This window comes from Rhopalosiphum padi, chromosome 2 (assembly GCF_020882245.1).
Source record: "Rhopalosiphum padi isolate XX-2018 chromosome 2, ASM2088224v1, whole genome shotgun sequence".
NCBI classification, from domain to species: domain Eukaryota; kingdom Metazoa; phylum Arthropoda; class Insecta; order Hemiptera; family Aphididae; genus Rhopalosiphum; species Rhopalosiphum padi.
The window spans coordinates 1,456,897-1,477,347 of record NC_083598.1 but is presented as its reverse complement, the minus strand read 5'-3'; the positions used below and the strand labels follow the sequence as shown (position 1 = coordinate 1,477,347).

Below are 20,451 nucleotides of genomic sequence, written 5' to 3'. Positions count from 1 at the left end.
ATTTTTAATATGGCCGTATCTGGGAGGTTGACCACCTCTCCACCTGTTAATTTTTTTTGAGTATGGCTACGGTCTTGATATTGAATATTAAAAATTTTAAAATTTATGTCATAGACACACACTAATATATTAATGATCACCTACTCTACTTATTAATTTATACGTAAGCACTTAAAGCATTACCTGTATCTATTTAATTCCTTAAAAAACGATCAGTAATCAGTATGAACATAGGCGCAATTCGAGTTTTAAATTTGGGGGCTATTATAATTTGCATGTATGTACTGCGTGTATGGCGTGTATGCTCCCATGAGATATACATAAATGGGGAAGGGAATAAACAAACCATTTTGGGGGGCTATGATTGATTTTGAGGGAGATTAGCTCCCCTTAAATTGCGCTTATGAGTATGAGTTTCCTTGTGTGCAAAATAAATAGCGATGAACTCCCACACATGTTACTATATCATTAACACACTTCATACATTTTTTTCATCATCTATTATTATTGTATTTGTTTTTTAATTACATTATGTATTTAATGACTATACACACAATTATGTATTGTATGAGACTAATCACTAATATCAGTACACGTATACCATTCTTTAAAAAAATAAAAATAAAATTAAGCTGTAGAAATATAAAATCAATATGGTAATCAAGGTTTTTTTTTTGTCGCAATAAAACAATTGTTTGTATTTATATGAATATTAATACATGATTTCTCCAACGGATCTGATTGTCAATTCACATACCTAAATGAGAAACAAAAATAAATTTCAATTAATCGCTTACTATAATAGTAATTATAGTAGATTTTGTAGATATTTACTTGAACATTTTGCGGTGTTCCTAAAATATAAAGCGTGGCATTAGCAATATCCTCAGTTTCTAGGTATGTTATTTCAGGGTGTGATTTCAATTGTTGTTCCGACGACTCTTTAATTGTCACTCCAGGGCTTAAACTCTAAAATAAATCAGTTAGTAAGATGTTACTATGTTACTATATTATAGTGTAATTAGCGTATTATCTCAATTACCATAAAAAAGTAAAAATAATATTAACTTAGTTTGCATACCGTTATTTTAATTTTACTCCCCTCATTAACCAACATTCTTCTAATACTGTCGGTTGTTAATGTTACACAGTGTTTGCTGGCATTATGAATAAGTGCTTTTATTGGTTCAGCCCTATAGTGACCTGCCACGCTAAATCACAAATAAATTTTGATTTTTGTAAAATATTAAAAATATATTTATTAAATTTACTTCCATGGCATTTTATGTTTAGCTCATTTGGTGCAATTATAGTTGGAGCTAATGTGTACTTAGCACCCTTAAATTTTTAATCAGCCTCTTTCCTCATATAAGTATTATTGTATTAATTACTCGTAATATACTTGTATAAGGTTAAACCATATTTACCTATTTATATTGATAATGTGTCCATCATCAATACCCTTCAACTTCATCTCGTTTATCACTTCTTTTGTGAAAATACATCCAGCCAAATAATTTGTCTCCATAATCATTTTCCCATGATCCATCGATTCATCTGCAATTGTTTGTTCGACATTCATCTGATATTATTTTTTTTTTTTTAGCTTTAAAGTTTAGCCAGTTACCTTTATTGAATATTGATTGCGAAATTAGCATTATACAATCAGTGATTATATTACATATTATATTTATACATTAAATCTACTTAAATATTTTAAATTGTAGTCTGTTGGTTTCTATATCCTAATATTAGTACTTATTATTATATGAACAAAAGGAATGCTGTTGGGAAACCTAACACTAGACTGTGCAGAGGGACTTAATGTATTTTCATAAATTTTTGCTGGCCAGCAACATACCTACACCTACTTAACTAAACATATAATTATTCCCTTTATGAATCGACACTTTAAGATTTATACACCATCATCAACTCATTTTGTATACCTATACCACGTACCTATATTAAATAATATTTTTACTATGCTGCTGGTGTAGAGCTAACGCAGACAACTACGGTATAAAAAACTTAAATTTTTCAATTTAACACCTTATCTTTATTCTTTATGATCTTATACTTAGTGACTTTCAATAAAAATTCTTTGAAATTTCGTAAAAGGATGGACTTGGTTATAAGTGTGTAAGTGATATGAATTTGTGCGTACCTACGTAATGAGAAGGGTAAAGGAAGGAGAGTTTTACGTATGCATTTTTATCTTTTGAAAGATATGGCGGAAGTTTTTATGGAATAATGTATACTTTGAGCGATTGCTACACAAATCAACAAAAAATAATACATTATTCCACGTTCTTAAGTCTTAACAACAATTTAGATACAATTATTAAACATTATCTATAATTACCATTTTTTTTTCAGTTTTTAATTATTTAAATTTTTTTGTAAAATTATATTTATTATGATATACCTTTTTATTTTTTAAGTTGTTGCTGTTTATTTGTTGAATCATGTCAACTGTCGTTGACCACAGAATCATATTTTATAATGTCTTGCATTAATAATATTAATTATAATAATGATGTACACTATTTGTGAATAAAATCGGATATCGCATTATCTGAGAGCACGTAACTTATTCTTAGAAAAACCAGCGAGGGTGACTCATACGTACACTCACAAATCGGTTAAAACAACTACTGTTCAGGAATCGTACAATTTTTTCCGTCAAAAACTACTAATTTTTCATCTATAAGTCCGATCGTATTATCCGTTGTATTGGTGCGATACTGCGATAACACTTCTGAAAATTAATTTGATTTCAGCGTTAGTGTACTTGAGATCGGTTAGGCTACTTTTTCAGTTTTATTTAATAATATTTGTTAAACAATGCTACAACATTTAATATTTTTAAAACAATTTAAATCAAATTTGCGGAATTTTAAGGTCAAAATTAAAAAATGTAGTACGATCGATTTCAAATAGATTCATGCCGAATTCATATACAGACATTTTCCGAAGTCTTATCGCTTCAATACAATGATCAAACTGATTGAAGTTAAATGGGTAGTTTTTGACGAAAAAATTGGCCGGTATTCAATAGCCTAAGAGTTTTTTTTACATAAAATATTCGTCCATAGCTGATCAGTAAATTTTTAGCTAAGTTTCTTACAAAACAACACTCAACACTCAACAGTCAACACGTATAAAATATAATGCAAGATAATATTTATCATTTTTTAATATAATAATTGTGTAAAAATAATTTTATAAATATTTGTAGTAACGCTCTACGTAACAGAAACAAGATAAAGCAATAGAGAGAACCCCCTACTAAAAAGAGATTAATCCTAATTAGTTAATTCAATCATAATATTGTTTAAAGGATATACACGGTGTGGAACAGGAATACAGGATGTACACGTTATAGACAAGAATAGTGTCACTGGAAGAAAATAAAAATATTTCATTACCAAGCGCAGACGTTCAGTATGTACCGGAAATTGAAATAAACACAACAGAAATTGAAAACGTTAAACAAAGTATAGAATGTAACGAAGAAATTTTAAGCACAGAAAATTTTACTCAGCAGGAATAAGATAAAAATATTTCATTACCAATATTGATGATTTACCAATGATGTTCAATATACACCGAAATTCGATTTAAACACAAATAATCTATCTGGAAGTGATTGACGAAAAAGAATTCGATGAAACGGTTCTGGAGACAGATATAACTCCATGCCGGAACCAAATCTAGGCTAATCCAATTACCTATGTTTGTTAATGATTCTATCAAATGGCGATAGGAGTTGTGGGACACAAAACTTGGCACTATTCTATGCGAATAATAATGGATGATACAATAGCGATTAACAGTTCACACAATTAAAACATTCTTCACCATCACAGCAACCTATAGTTTCGACGTTACAGGTGATGTTTGTCAAACATTTATAGGTAACTGTAATATGGTGAATATGTTTTGAAAATATAGAATCTATGGTATAGATAAATAACCGCAATTGTATCAACCACGATTGTAACTTACAGGGTGTAGCCCTTGTCTTCCATGACCATCACTATCATTTTAATTTGATAGAAAGTGTATTGCTGTAATTTGTAATGCAAATACAAATGTTCACTGTAGCTATAATACAAATAATACTTCAATAGAAATAATTTACATAATATAATAAAAAGTTATTGTTTTTATATTTTTGGTCTTAGTCTTAACGGCATGTGCTGAGTGTTATTTCTGTTTTACACACGCGTAACATATTATCAAATTTTGTGTTCAGTATATATTTCACTGTATTATTTTTAAAATTAGAGTAAATTGATCAATTTTGTACATATAATTAGTGTACAATTTAGAGTTAAGATTATTATCTAGGGAATTTCGGAGTGTTTCATTGATATTTTAAACATGATGCAAGTTATATTAATTTGAAAATCTACAAAAAAATTATAATTTTAAAATACTAACTTTCTTCAAAACTAAAATATCAATAAAACTTTTCAATATGCCCGGATAATAATTTTATCTTTAAATTTTACAATACCTATATAAATTTTCTCTAGTTTCAAAATAACACAATCAAATGGATTATTTTAATTATTGAATTATTCTCAATGCAAAATTCCCCATGTTACTTGTGCGTGAGATAATCGACAACACTCTTGGATTTTGTTTTAAAAATTAAAATGTAGCCGGTGAGTTCATATATTTATATCCCCCCCACCCCCATAAATATTTGCTAGCGCCGGCCCTACGTAGGTAAGTGTTTTTATTCCATTGACTCGCCAAACACAATTTATTATGGCAATAATTATTCTATAGTTAAGTAGGTACCTCTTACTCAGTTACTCATAGAAAAGAGATTAGCTCTTACCTAACTTCCAACAAGACGTATAATTATGCATAAGGTTTAACATATCATAATACCAACAAGTTTCGTTTAAATATGGTTTAATTACGTTTATTTATTATTATTTATTTATTAATAAGTGCGTCATCTTATATTATTTATACATAGCTATACCATGTCAGTCCACGTGCACCTAAATAGACTATCTAATTACCTACTGAGTTATATAGGTACCTACTAATAAATGTTTTATAGTAGGCTCCTTCATGTACTATGCTATATATCAGGGGTGGCCAAACTTTTTTTGGCCGCGATTTACTAAAAATATACTTCACCTTTGAGGATCGACTTCCATAAAAAAGTTTTTTTTATTATTAAGTATATATAATTATTAAGAAACAAACTTTGTGCGTAGTCTAAAAATAAATTCTAACACGATCGACTTTGAAATCGTTTGCGATTGACCGTTTGGCCGCCCCTGCTATAAATACGCATTTAATTAAATAAAAGCTTTATTGTTTAGTGAACATTAACGGAAAATGGTAATTTAATATGATTTTGAATATTACCAACAAATTCAGTTTCGTCATAAACTCCAGCATTGTTAATCAGCACGTCTATACTTCCACAAGTAGTTATGGTCCACTGAATGCATTCGGTTATGTGTTCCTCATTTCTGATATCGAATTTTTTGTAATAGAACTTCCCACGAAAACTTTCTACTTCTTCGCTTAATTTCTATGAAAAAAGTCAGCTAATAAAATACAACGTTAGGGTATCTACACATTACAATATTATATATACATAGGTATTAATTATTTATTTACTAACGCTACATAAAATACTTATTGCCCTTGGATACTTTATGTAGGACTTACCCTCTAAACTTTTTTTAAATGTTCATACTTGACGAATAGATTTTATGGGATAGATCAAAAATTTGAACGAATGCCTAATTCATAATGATCATTCTAAATATGATTCTATTTTAATATATTTTTGAATATAATAGTTTTATTTGTGTTAAAACCATCTCATCCCAGGACTTTTGATCTATTAGAAGTAATCAACGGACTTTTTTCATTTTTCTCGCTATAGAAATGTTCTTTATAAAATATAATTATTGTTATTATCACTAATCAGTATATCATGACCTATACTTACTTATATGAAAACTATCGATTATTTATTAATATAAAACTATTGAATTGAATGTGTATTCAATAGTTATTAATTTATTATTATTTAATCTACGAATTTACCATTCAAATGATTTGTAAGTTTGAAATATCGAATGATATTCGATAATACACAAACTACAAATTTAATAGTTATTATTTTATAATCGGTAGAACTCATTCAGACATTCAGTCATCACATTTTTATCAGCCTACACCAGCGTGTTTTTTTTTTCGTTTTTTTTCGTTTTTACTAACGAATATAACATACCTATATCAATCAAAATGTACGTTCAGCAATTTAAATTTTGTGTTGTTAGGTTAAATAACAGAGTAAATTAATTTAGTAGTTAGTATCGAGCTTAAAAGTAATGCCTTTATCTGTATTTTCTCATTGGTTTTGTACAAGATTTTAATTTTTAAGTGAGATTTGAGGACTTTTAAATATAAGTTTTACATACTAGTTATAAAATAAAAATATAAATAAACCATTAATAGGACAAAGGTAATGTAATTATTATTTTTAAGATTGATGATATAGGACCTATATCAATCTTATAGGCCATTTTATCCTAATATAACAACACAAAATTGGAACCACTGAACTCAAATATTCGCTATCGGTATGTTGTTTGTTTTAAGTCGTCAGAGGCAACACATATAGGGATAATGTCCTTTATAGGACTTACATACCTTCAATAGATCTTCTCGTCTGGCAATACCGACGACGACCATGCCGCTTTTCAACAGAGCTATAGCAATTGCTTTTCCTATGCCGCTACTCGCGCCGGTCACGATGGCCACTCTATCGTTCCACCTTTCCATGTCTGCGAAAACGTGTATACTGTATAGCCCGCAACACGTAAACCAGTAACTCTATTTTACCTAGGTGGCTAGGTATATATTATACACCTTACCTGACCTTACAGAATTCGACACGTCGATATCGGATATTATAGGTATGATATACGAAGGTATATATAGGTAAACACCAACTAGATAGGTTACAAATTATACCTAATAATTAATTAACGTTTTAATATTATTATGCACACAACAGTTCACAAGATTATGATTAAATTACATTAATATTTTTACTGACGAATTATATATACAGTCCAAACAATGCGTGTATTGGCTATTGATAATGGTAACACTAATCTCTACGATTCGATGATTTTATTTAGGTACGCGAATACTACAATAAAGTAATAGATTAAAGATTTTTATTGTAGGTCATCATACGTTCGTATTCCGTATACTATAGTAAGTCGGTAGGTATGCATATGCACGTGTCGTATACCATACTACCATACCATACAGCTATACAGCTTATGATAATGAATCGGCTTCAGTTGTGGTAGGAGACATTCCGCATACCTACTTACCAACTGGTTACTTTTCGTCTATATATCGGTGTTACTAGTTATGTACCTATTTACTGCACATTATATACAATAATGTACATGCCTATTGCCTGGATATTAATAATTATGAATATTATGATGAATAACGATTTTTAAGTAGCCGTTCGAGGAATAATATCTTCGTACATATATAATGTTATTCTAATTTATAATACTTACTTTTATTCAAATAAATGTTGAATATATTTGATGAATTATTCAAAAAGATATACTAATAATAAAAATTATTCAATATTTTTAAATTTTTTTATTAAAGTGTGTAATATAATATCTTAATACAAAAAGAAAAAATTGTACTTACTGACAAACTTAATCCATATCCTTTGAAAATTGTAGTTTTATGTTTTAAGTAAGTCTCGTACATGTTCCTACGCCTAAATAAATTCTGAAAGTTTTTGAATTTTAAATTTTAAATGCTATTTTTAAAATATCTATAACATAAAGTGATAGATATTATTAAATAAGTGCGTTATTTTGTTTTTATAGCTCAAGTATAAAAAATATATTTAGTTGTACACAAAATATTAAGCGAACTAGATTACTTACTACAAATTACTTTATAATATCAGTTATTGCATTATCAATTTATAGACTTTTTTCTAACATTAACATTTAAATGTTAAGTATAACTATACATTTAAAAATATGTATAGATTAAATAGTTAATATATTTAATGATAAATAATAATAATAATTGTTATAGCAAATTGTAAATAAGTGGGTTGTAGCTACTAAGTACTTATATTATTTTAAATTTAACTAGATAATTAACTAAATCAACTAACCTAACCATATGAGTTAGTATCTATGTGATGTATATACTTACAAATTACAATTAGTAATTATAAATAAATACGAACATTTTAAATTAATAAATCTATTATTTTTTAATAAACTGTAATTCGTATTGAAATAATTTTTTTAGATGGGTATATTAATATATAGATATATTAAGTAAATTTATTAAATATAGATTAGAAAATTTAACAGTTTTTTAGCAAGCCGATCTAACTCGGTAAAGTACGGACTTATGGATTTGGGCTTGGTCGCTTATTGATGACCCGGGAAGTCTATATTAATACTTATCAGAAAAAAACTAATATCGATAATCAATATTGAAATTAAAATTAAAAAATTTCATTTAAATTTCAAGCTTTGTTTCTAAACGCTATTGTTACTCGTAAATCACTAAAAAATCACACTTTATTCGACTCTACTATGAGTTATGACAATAGTCAATAAATAATAATGCACTTGGGCTAGTAGCGCAATTATACATTTGTCAATGTAGTGGAATTCATACTTTGATAGATATATGCTGTATGTGGTATGTTATACAAAACGTTCTTCATTCTAAGTAATATGTTTTCGTTATCATAATGTAAAATTAACATAGAATTGTAAATATTTGATAATTTATTTATACTTATATTTTTTTCTAGATTAAATAAATATACTTAGCTAATATGTTATTTTATATGGCTCATGTGTGAAGAGAAGGACCTGGGGACACACCCGATAATCATGCCACTGATGTGTGCACATTAGCTGGTGTCATATAAAATAATTCACATTTAGCTAATTCCGTTCTTATCCTATAATTCACTTCAAGGAAGGTGACCCCTCTTTAATTTCAAATTAACATCATATTTCTAAATTATTTGTTGTTCCTAATAAACTATTTTCTAATTTAATTTCATTTAAATTAACAAGCTACTGTCCTCCGTACCTTTTTCATATAATCAACATGATTTTAATATTTTATATCTAAACGTTCTGTATGTACTAATTTATCTTTAGTAAAAAAATCTAATACTAAATTAATTTGTTTCTAATGCACAGGCTGATGTTATTTATACAGACTTTTCAAAAGTCTTTGATCGATTTAATCTTGAAATATTGTTCTGAAAATTACATAACTTTGGATTTCTGATTCTTTGCCTTTTTGGTTTCGCTCTTTTCTGTCTGGCCGTTTTTAAATAGTTAATTATCACAATTATTATTCTCCCAAATTGAGTGTTCTGTCTTATGTTCACCAAGAGATTATTTATTAACTCTCCTTTTTAATATTTTTTTTATAAATAATTTACCTAATAGGTGATTAAAAAATCTGAATTTTTTTTATTTGCCGATGATACTTGACTTAAAAATAATAAAAACTATTCGAGATGTCATAGAATTACAAACAGATTTTAAAAACTTACAGAATTGGTGTAAAAGAAATGATCTTTTCTTGAATGTTGAAAAATATAAGATACTGCGTTTTAATTTAATCAATAATTCAAATTTTTAGCTATTCTGCTTCAAATTTTGATCTTATTGAACTTGTTTCTAATTTTAACGATTTTTGGGGCTATTTTTGATTCTAAACTAAATTTGCTTATCATATTGAATTTATTAAGAATAAAGAAATGCTTATTCTTGGTTTTTACCAAACGTATATGCAAAGATTTTTGTGATCCTTTTGCTTTAAAATTTTTTTATTATTCTTTTGTTTGTTTGTTAAAAATAAATTTTAAAATTTATGTCTTTTAAATGTAACATACAAAGGTCAATGCATGATTCATATGATAATATTTTAAATTAGTTAAATCTTTTTCCCCTTAAAGACAAACGCTTATACAGTTGCTCTCCATTATTTTACATAATTTAATTTCTGTCTTGACTAATTGCCCAGAACTACTTTGTTTAATAAATTTTAAAAATTTAAAAATTAATTACTTTAATTCTAGAAAACCTGAGCCATTTTATCCTAATTGTTCTGATAAAAACTGTGTGTTAAACTGCCTTGCTAATTTGTTAATGATTTTAGGTAATACTTATACTTTTGATTTCAACTAATTAAAGTTAACTAGTTAAGCTTTTATTTAAATATTTTCTTACACTTATTAAATCTATTTTATTGTATTTATTTAGTTTAATATCAATTATGTACTTTAATTATATTGTTAAATGTTTTACATTGTGTACGGTGTTCCTAAACTATTTTATTATCCAGATCCCATGACTGTTGTAAAGTAAGTCATCTTGAAAAAAACAGGGGTCGGCAACCCGCGACCCGCGAAGCAATTTTTTATGGCCCGCACAAAGGTAGTTAATTTTTGTGTTTTATTTTTGTTCAATAAAATTTTTCATAAAATGTTCAATATTATTCAATTATTTTTTTCTTTATAAATAAAATCTAATCTAATCGTTAATAGTTGATGTTTATTCTATATAGTTATATAGTCAGTTTAATCTATAAAATTGTTATTATTATCAATATTATCTAATCGGAGTCGAAGATAATGATGGTTGCACTACTCCAGTCATAGTTACTTTGCGTCTGTAGCGATTAGTATTACATCGTGATTACACCCGTACGGGTATGACTATACATTTTTGAATTTTGAATGAATTGAATATAAAATTATAAGGCAAAGGAAAATTACTCTCAGATATGTTTATTGATATTAAATCGTTTCAAGTAAAATTAAAACTATTGTACAATAATTTCGATCAACAAATTTTGTATCATTTTTCGTGTTGTAAATCTGCGATTGAATCTTTTGTAATACCATTGCAGTGGGATTTAATTAAATCTAAATTTCTCAATATTATTGAACAATTGCAAAACGAATTTTCAACAAGATTTGATGATTTTTATAAGTACGATAAAGAAATAAAATTATTCCAGAATCTTTTTCAAGTGGACATAAATAATGTCAAGAATGATTTACAAATGGAAGTCATTGAACTTCAGAATGACGAGGTTCTAAAAAATTATTTTCGGGAAGCAACTAGTTTGCCTCAATTTTATAGTTGTGTTCCAATATATCTATATTCTATACTCCCTGGAATCAGACAATTCGCACAAAACTTATAGAGCGGCGTTTGCAAGTAAATATATGTATATGTGAGCAGACATTTTCTATTGTGAAGTACAGAAAAAATAATCACTCTTCACGCCTTAGTGATGAACATTTACACGCTGTATTACGAGTCTCAAAAACAAGTTTGCAAGCTGATATCGAAAATTTAAATGATAGACTGCAGGCACAGAAATCTCATTAATTACAAATTTACAATTTTTTATTCAATTAAATTTTTTCTTAAAAGCAATTTTTTCCAGTAACATTCGTATTTTTTATACTCATATTTCTATGTAAAATAATCAAATATAATAGCAATACAATTATTAGTATTATATACATCATATGAAAAAAAAATTTTTAATGTGGCCCTTGATCATTTGAAAAAAAATATGACCCGAGTAGTTCAAAAGGTTGCCGATTCCTGTTGTAAAAGGATAATGTCCGTTAAATAATAATAATAAAATAAAAAACTATAACTTCCGATTTTACCTACATGGTTCACTCTATAGCCTAACTATACTTTATAAGTACATCATTTTGGTGTTATATCTCTGTATTAAAATAAAAAATTCTACTCTAACGAAAAATAAAAACGTAAGTACACAATATTATAGTTATTATTCTTTATTTTTAATAACATATATAAATAACTGATTTATTTTTTATTCAGGTAACAAAAATAGTAATTTTTATTTAGCCTCTACTTTTTATTGTTTTTAGTAATCATAGTCTATAATAATTAAAGTCACATTTAAAAGTAACTTATAAGTAACATTATTAGAGAATTCAATTATTTTTATTTTTCAAGTCTGTGTTATAAAGCCATTCTCTCAAATGTTTCGTCCGATTGAATGCTATTTGTTTTGGTGTTAGCGCTTGATAAATGTTGGTAAACTTGTATTCATCAGAAACTATAAAAAAATAAAACTTTTATAAATTAAATAGTATGACATTTATTTATTTTATAGAGAAAAAATAACTTGTAATACAATATTTGAATAGTTATAATAAAATGCTCGATCACTATGTCACTTCCAGTAATAATGTTAGATAAAATATTTAGTCTCCAATGACCCATTAAACGAAATATAGGTGAGTTATAAAGCTAATTTGATGTGTAAAAACATAACCTATAGGATAAATTTTATTCTATAAATTAACTTTACTAGTCACTAATTATTTAAAACTATTATATGTAGATACATTCATATTTCATACATTGTGTAAACTGAGTCTAAATTGTGTTTACTAATTATTAATAATAATTGATATAATGTATATAACTTACTATTAGTATTATTGGGAATATGATTAATATTATCGTGCTTGAAATTGTTGAACGTTTCGATTAAACGACATATATTTTGTTCTGCAGCTTTCACTTTTAATTCTTGCTGAATTAATATTAAATTAATTTAATTTAAGTATTCCAAAAAAACTCGATTAAATTCATTACCTGACTTAAAATATGTAACGGGCTGTAATTAAGTTGTTGAGAATATGATGTTAAGTAGTTAGAATATAGATCTTCGGACATCTTTGCTTGACTCAAATAATTAGCGTATTTTGTGTTAACATCTTGCATAGACACTATTGTTTTGACAATAATAATAATTATTAGATACTTTTACATTTTTGAGGTAGTTAACAAGGTATAATCTACAAAACTAAAAACGTTATAAAATACAAACCATATGGGTTATTAGATATTGACTGCGTACTTGACGACTCGGCAGGATAAATGTATTCCCTTAGACTTGTTTTTTGACATGGATTAGTTATATTTCCAGTTTGACATGAAACTGAACATTTATCAGGACATATATTTGTATTATGTTCTATAAAATAAAATTTAAAATAGTGATCGTACCAATTAAATTTATAAAGGCAATTTTTTATTTATTTATATTCCTGAGTTCCTGACTCCTGAAAAGTGCTTACAAATATATATTATATTATTTATATTATATCATTAAGCATATTCATCCCCATTTTCCCAATTTTATTCAAACGAGACATTTTTTTTTTTTATAAATTTAAATAAATAAATATTAGGCAATTGGATTTTAATTTAATAAAATGTGATCTAACTAAGAATAAATGACAATAATCCTTAAAAATGGGTCTATAAAATATAAAATTGAAATAATATCGGAATTAATGTTTATTACATGGTATACAACAATTCTATGCTAAAAATATGGTTTTTATATAAAGTTAAAAATTCAAAAAATCAGAATTTGAATAAATCCACGATTGGAGGTAAAAATGGAGTAAGCATTATTTAGTTAATCAAAATTTATAATTATTATTAACTTACTATTAATATTTTTTAAATATTATATTGCTAAGTATAGGCATGAGTGTTAAGAGTGAAGCCTCTAAAGATAAAATATTCCTTTACTAAATAATATTTTTCTATCCTAAGAACATGGAAATATTTTACTTTATATTATATATTATTCATAACGTGTATTTGTGAACTTAATTTTTAATAAGTGTACTGTAATACTTTAATAAATCAATTTTTATTTAATAGTTTACCTCCTTCATTTGTTGATGATATTTCATTAACCAATTTTAGAATATCGTTTAATTCACTCGAACAGTGTTGAATTTTTTTTCTTATGTCGCTATAATTAATTCTATGCGTGTCTGTATTTTGACACCTACAATTAAATAATAAATATAGAGATAACCAACTTAGAATTAAGGATGGGTTCTTGAACACTTGAATCATAAGAAATTTGAAAATTTAAGTTTGAGAAAAATGGTGATTAAAGTTCCTACTCATTCAAACATCTCAAATAATTTAAAATTATCGAGCGTATTTAAGTTTGAAATGTTTAAGTATACTCGTAATAGTAGATTAGTTTATATTTTTAAAATTAAAAATCAAAGTTTATTTTAATACTATAATACAGTGTTTCCTAACTTCTTTTACTCGCGGAATTTTTGCAGGAGTTGAACGTTTTGTGGAACCCCCATATCATTTTTGGAGCTATTCTATGTTAGAATCATAATTCAAATCAAAAATATTATTAATTAATTTATATTTTCCCAAATTTCTCACGGAACCCTTGGCACCGGCTGACGGATCCCTTAAGTTCCGCGGAACACCAGTTGGGAAACACTGCTATAATATATTACAATTTTGTATGGTTAATTTTTTAATAATTAAAATGTTTGTGTAAGGTTCAAGTTTGATAAGACATTAAGTTCGAGTTCATGAAAATTCAAGTTTGAACCATCCCTATTAATATAAGTTTAAAATATTTTGCTTAATGTTAATTACTTTAAATTCAATTCTGGACAATCATTGCATAACTTTGATTGTGGTATATGATTCGTAGTTTTATTATTTATATCATGTTTAGAACTTTCGTTAACACGTTTTTTAACTAAATCAATTTCCTCTCGCAAAGCTATATCCAATTGCTCAGAAATGCTATTTAATTTATCTTCGGATATAATTTTGAGTTTTTCATGGAATTCTACGCGAAACTGCTGCATTTCAACTTCCATTTCACGTTTTATATTTTCTGTACTCTGTTCAAAATTATGTTTTGCTTTTGCCAACTCGTCGTTTTTGTTCGATCCTAATGTTTGGTTCCAGCCATCGGTTATTATTTCGGTATTTTTAGCAAAATCTTTTTTTAATTCGTTAGATATTATATCAAGGTCTGACTGTATTTTATGTTTGAATAAATCTGTATAGTCCTCTAAATCTTTTTTAAATTTTTTTAAATTATCTGCATACATTTGTTCAGTATTTGTAATATTTTCTGTATATTTCTTGTCACATTCTTCAATTAAGGACTTTCCAGTACTTTCTTGTCTAGATAAAAATATAAAAATTAGTACAAAACATTTTTTTACTAAAAATTTGCTATTATAAATATTTGAAGAAAATTTCGTCTCTAAAGTTATCCCATTCTGAATTACAAAAAAATATTTATGTATAAAACAATTCGGGATTTTGTCAAAAACTATGATGTTGCATAAATATTCCCATTTGGTGTTTTTCCCGCATAAAACATGTTAGTTTTCATGATTGTTATGACAATTTATTAGAAATGTCTTAATTTTACTTTTTTTTACACTTAGTATCTAAAATATAATAAAACAGATAATACTGCAAATACCATTTAAAGAAGGTACATTTTTCAAAAATAAATGTTTAGATACTCACATATTTTTTAATTGTAATTCGTTTTTTGAAATAAGTTCATTGTGTCGTGCTTCAATGTGTTTTTCAAAATTATCATTTTGTTTTTGAATAACGTCATCAATCTTTTTAATCAATTCTTCCCTAAAGCACAATTAATGTAATTACTCATTAAAATTAAACTTAAATAGATAATATAACGGTAATATAATATTAATATTTAATAGTTATTTATTACCTTAATATATCTTGGTTTATTCTAATAGTATTTTCTAATTCGTTTTTTAATAAATCGCAATGTTTTTCTATTTTAATTTTAATATGTGCATCATCTAATATTGTTGATTTTTCATGTTCCAAATTATTTTCTGATTCAATCTTGGATTTTATACAATTAGACTTTACATCAAAAATGCCTTCATCACTTGGGTTTCTCTTAAATAATTTTGTTTCGTTCGAAAATTGGTTAAGTGAAAATCTTTGGGTTATCTCTGTCATTTTACTTTTAGTTGCAGACAGACTATTAGAAGCTATTGATGATTGTATTATTTTAGAATCTTTTGCTGTAGAATTTCCACTATCACTGACCAAATCATCTTTTTTAATATTATATGATTTTGCAGTTCCTACGGATTGAAATTCATTGAAATTATCGATCGCAGATTTCATATCATCATCGACAGTATCGATCTTTTCATGGCGTTTATTCAATTGAACTGATGTTATAATATTATCTTTTTCCTTTTGATCTATTTTAAATAATAAAAATATAATAAAATAAATTCACGTGACACCTATATTAAATATATTAGGATAAAAAAAAATATGTAAATAATGTTTAATAATAAATATATATTTTTAACTAAAAAATAAACAGGCAGCTATGACTATTTTAGACTATAGTAGTACCTATTCTTTGCTTAAATACGCTTAGTTACACTAATGTTCTAATCTTATAACATTTATAATTATGTATTACATTTTACTAATGTATTTTTTTATAAGTATTATAAATATAAATAGTACCTATATTAAGTAATGGAAATTTTAGTATAGAAATATATTACCTTCATAGTCGCTGTTCAAATTGTCTGTTTGAATTTCAGATGAAGTACTTTCTGACCGATCAGAAGATTCCGTCAAGGTTATATCAATTTTTCTTAAATTTTCTTTTCCTGTAGTATAGTCCAAATTCGTAGTTGGGTCTTCATAAATTGTTTTTTTAATATTTTCAACTAATTCAGACTTTTTGGACAGTTCGTCTTTGCTTGGTAATATATTGTATTTGGAAAGTACACTTCGACTAGCTAGAAAAATCATTAGCGTCCAAAACCTTATAATTAAGAACCTATTTATTACGTTTTACAAATAAAGGTTTGTGATAGGAATGTCACTAAGATTTCGAAAAAACCCTATTAAGTTTATAATTACATTTTTTTTAGACATGATGCAGTATCTACGATAATTCAACAGCTTAGTGAAACATTTTTCATTTTTAACCATTTATCCACTAACATAATAATAATATTTATCTTTAATACTCGTAATATTAAAGATTAAAAAAAAACTCATATTTATTAGTTAATAGTTTCATACATGCGTTGTATGTATCGTAACATTTTTGGTAATTATACATTTTATTACAATTTATAATAATAGTTATTTCCTTTTTTTGTAGTTTTTCATGAATTTTAATTAAAGTAGTTTAGTTTGACCAACATCCTCATTAATGATAAATGATTGAGAAATCGAATTTTAAATGTTTTATATTTTTGAAATGTGGAACATATGAAATTATTGTTGTTTATTAATTTACGTTTTTATATGATAATTAATGAGAATAAAATATATTTTGTTGTTATTAGTTGTCACAAAAATTAGAATAATAATAATGGTAACATATATTAATAACAAACTAATAACAATATGTTGAAAATAAAATATAAATATTTATGGTTATAATGTATTTTCTTATAGTAACAGATTAGGAAACTAACTAATTACTTTTTTTAATTATGTACATTTCATCTAAAATCTTACCTGTATTTCTTATATCATAAGTATTAGTTGTTGAAAATTGGGGTAAATTGTGTAAAGTAGATGATGTATTTGTGAACGGTGTGTTTAACCTGGTATAATAATTATATTAATATTATTATCCATTTAAAAAAAATATTAAAACATAATTAGTTTTTAACTTACTTTATTGGTCCTAAAAACTTCATATTGTCTTCGGATTCATCTAGATCTAAAGATTCTTCTATAGGAGTTTTAAAGCGTACGGTTCGTTTTTCAGCAACCGTTTTTTTTTCATAGTTACTCTTAGAAATAACAAAAGATAAACAATTTAATTAGTCATAAATTAAAAAATTAAAAAAAAATTCAAACCTTTATTAATAATTATGATAATATGTATTAATAAAGAATCCAAAAATAGTGATTATTAATTTTTGTAAAATTTTAAAATAATTAATAAAAATGTCAAGTCACTATTATATATCGGTACTAACCAAATTTATTTTTAGTTACAATTTAATAACAAGAGTCGATTTTTTTTTAATAATTGGCATACATTAAACTTCAGTTTATAGTAATTTATTTTATTTCAAACTTAAAAATTAAAATCTGAAGATAAATACAAATTTTATCAAAATAACAACTATAATAATTAAAATTAATTTAAGATTAATTTTAAAATTACAATATCTCACACATCTATAATAATATATAAAAATAATAAATACAATAAATTAGTAAATGTGAAAATATAATGCGAATATTTGATTCAAAAAGTGGAAGTTTCCTGTTTACACTCATTTATTATATGAATTATGAGAGGAAGAGAGAGAGAGCTATTATATTAAGGGTCTATATAAGTTCTTTATCAGACGTATCATACATTTGAGTGATTTGAAATTTCTCCAAAGGAATTTTAAGACTTACATTTTTCGTATGATGGTACATAGTATTGTCGAGTAAATTTTCTTCGTCTAGAATTACGTTTAATGATATGTCTTGTCCTATAAAGTATTATAATATTTAAATTGTAACTGTAATACTAATTAATAATAGGTAATACCTACATTTACACAGGTATAAATAATAATTAATTATAATGTACAGAATGAATATCAGATATTTTATTTTTATTTACCTGTTGAACAATCTTCTGAACGTGTTTTTTCGACTATCTGTCTGTAATATTCATCTAAAGGATGTTCCCATTGAGATATTTTACTTTGTTTATTATAGTAAAAATACTTATTTTCTTTTTTGATATAACTATGAAATAATTACATAATAAACCTAAATAAATCTTAATAATAATATTAATAATTATTAATTTTATTTTGAATATGCTAATGACAATTTAAATATATATATTATTTTTGAAAAAATACCAAGGAAACCAATCGTGAGGCAATGGTTCAAGTAAACATTGTTTAGCAATACTTAAAAGATGTATCTCTTTCACTATGTCTATTCCTAATCGTGATGCTTGTTCTTCAATCTCTATAAAAAATAAAAAAATTAATTACTATACATTTTTTTCGAATAAAATATAACATATATTAATATAATATGTCAGAAACCACATAGTTAAATCGACCGTTTAATGAAATTAAAACTATTCATTTTTCATTTTTAAAATATAAAAATTAAGGGATTAAGGGAATACCAATGACTCAATAAATTTAAATGGATAAAAATATAAGATTTAAGATAGATACTTATTTTAGATGAGCGAGTTACTTTACTCCAAACGTAACTTTTAAAATTTTAACTAAACCTACGTGTAGCTTTAAATCTTCAATAATAAAGATATAAATATTACATATTAATATCTATGTTTTATACCGAAAATAACAAAAAGGATTTTAAAAATTATAGCTGTAACTTATAAGACAAAATGTCAACAACTTTACAACATTCAATAAATAATAATAAATAAATAAATACATATAAATTGTAAATTGTGATTCACAAACTAGAGAAATGGCCGATTGGCGAGAACGGGAATTTTGAAAAAGAATTACACAATGTCAAATTTGAAATGTTTTATAATATTTATAGCCTATAATTTTTAGTACACTTTACAAAGTATAAACATTTTTATTAAATACTCAACTTTATAAGAAGAACAGTAGATTTCACTTTTCGCTAATTAGTAAATTACCACAAGATATTCTTTATGTACCAATAATATCTGTATTTTAAATAGTATATAATTATCATACACATTACCGATTTGTGTTGGTTGACTGTTTTCATCAAATACTTCTTTGCATAAATATACTACAGTATTCAAACACGACATAATTATTTTTAATCATTTATTAACATAAGACTACATATTTTAAAGAATTTTTTAAACGCTGATAAAATGCTTATAATAACTATAAATAACGAATACAAATAATAATAATAAAAAAAATATGTAATATTTTTAAATTTTATTCATATAATAATAAATTGTGTAATGTGTTATAGTAAGTTGGTTATTTTAAATAGGTAAACTAAAAATTACACAACACACAATAATGTTGTGACTGACTAATAATTTGTGTTGTGGCTGTGTAGCAAATAAATGCTATGGTGACTGTTTCTGTTACTATAGTAATCATTTGTACATATAAAGTGACTATTATACTATTATACTTAGGTATATTTTTGTAGTACTTAATCATAAAATAAACCTATTTGAAAAAATATTAAATAATTTAAAAATAATAATGAAATATTTAAATTTTTACAAAAATGTAAAAACAGAGAAAAAATGGGAATTTTTACGCGTAATCAGTTTTCGACAAAATCGAATTTGCTTTAACTCAAAAACGAATCATTGTAAAAACTTGAAATTTTTACCAAATGTTTAAATTAGCGTTATCTATTTATGATTAAATTTTCAAAATATTTTGACCTTTTTAAGCTATTTATAGACAATTGAAATTTTCGATTTGTCTAAATTTTTATTTTTGGAATGACTATAAAA

General features: G+C 25.5%; 2 protein-coding genes across 5 annotated transcripts; both read right to left on the bottom strand.

Moving 5' to 3' along the window:
• Positions 1–652: 652 nt before the first annotated feature.
• Positions 653–7,285, bottom strand: LOC132920607 (farnesol dehydrogenase-like). 2 transcript variants are annotated; one of them, XM_060983111.1, is made up of 7 exons: positions 6,927–7,284; positions 6,703–6,836; positions 5,401–5,569; positions 1,428–1,557; positions 1,082–1,211; positions 835–969; positions 653–757 (listed from the first exon to the last, which is right to left on the bottom strand). In XM_060983111.1, the coding sequence occupies exons 2-7, from the start codon at positions 6,832–6,834 to the stop codon at positions 713–715; spliced, it is 741 nt and encodes a 246-aa protein (XP_060839094.1). In that variant the 5' UTR covers positions 6,835–6,836; positions 6,927–7,284; the 3' UTR covers positions 653–712. The 2 variants fall into 2 exon arrangements, with proteins under 2 accessions (XP_060839094.1, XP_060839092.1); XM_060983109.1 differs by having other exon boundaries at positions 6,703–7,285.
• Positions 7,286–11,871: 4,586 nt separating this feature from the next.
• Positions 11,872–19,964, bottom strand: LOC132922875 (protein PFC0760c). Of its 3 annotated transcripts, none has more exons than XM_060986598.1 (15): positions 19,704–19,962; positions 18,860–18,971; positions 18,613–18,740; positions 18,402–18,478; positions 17,661–17,779; positions 17,499–17,587; positions 16,526–16,765; positions 15,697–16,207; positions 15,483–15,602; positions 14,586–15,128; positions 13,835–13,959; positions 12,982–13,128; positions 12,747–12,880; positions 12,579–12,684; positions 11,872–12,201 (listed from the first exon to the last, which is right to left on the bottom strand). In XM_060986598.1, the coding sequence occupies exons 1-15, from the start codon at positions 19,774–19,776 to the stop codon at positions 12,077–12,079; spliced, it is 2,649 nt and encodes an 882-aa protein (XP_060842581.1). In that variant the 5' UTR covers positions 19,777–19,962; the 3' UTR covers positions 11,872–12,076. The 3 variants fall into 3 exon arrangements, with proteins under 3 accessions (XP_060842581.1, XP_060842583.1, XP_060842582.1); XM_060986599.1 differs by lacking the exon at positions 11,872–12,201 and adding an exon at positions 12,254–12,420 and having other exon boundaries at positions 19,704–19,964; XM_060986600.1 differs by lacking the exon at positions 19,704–19,962 and having other exon boundaries at positions 11,882–12,201; positions 18,613–18,774.
• Positions 19,965–20,451: the final 487 nt, after the last annotated feature.

Bases quoted from the DNA above. Each gene is read 5' to 3' on its own strand.
- LOC132920607 (XM_060983109.1), bottom strand. From the start codon at position 6,834: ATGGAAAGGTGGAACGATAGAGTGGCCATCGTGACCGGCGCGAGTAGC. The intron at 1,558-5,400 runs GTAATATTCAAA...AAACAATTGCAG, and splicing joins TGACGAAACTGAATTTGTTG to ATGAATCGATGGATCATGGG. The intron at 1,212-1,427 runs GTAAATATGGTT...TTTGTGATTTAG, and splicing joins CACATTATCAATATAAATAG to CGTGGCAGGTCACTATAGGG.
- LOC132922875 (XM_060986598.1), bottom strand. From the start codon at position 19,776: ATGTCGTGTTTGAATACTGTAGTATATTTATGCAAAGAAGTATTTGAT. The intron at 18,741-18,859 runs GTATTTTTTCAA...ATTATTTCATAG, and splicing joins CCTCACGATTGGTTTCCTTG to TTATATCAAAAAAGAAAATA. The intron at 13,129-13,834 runs GTAAACTATTAA...TTTATTTTATAG, and splicing joins ATCATCAACAAATGAAGGAG to AACATAATACAAATATATGT.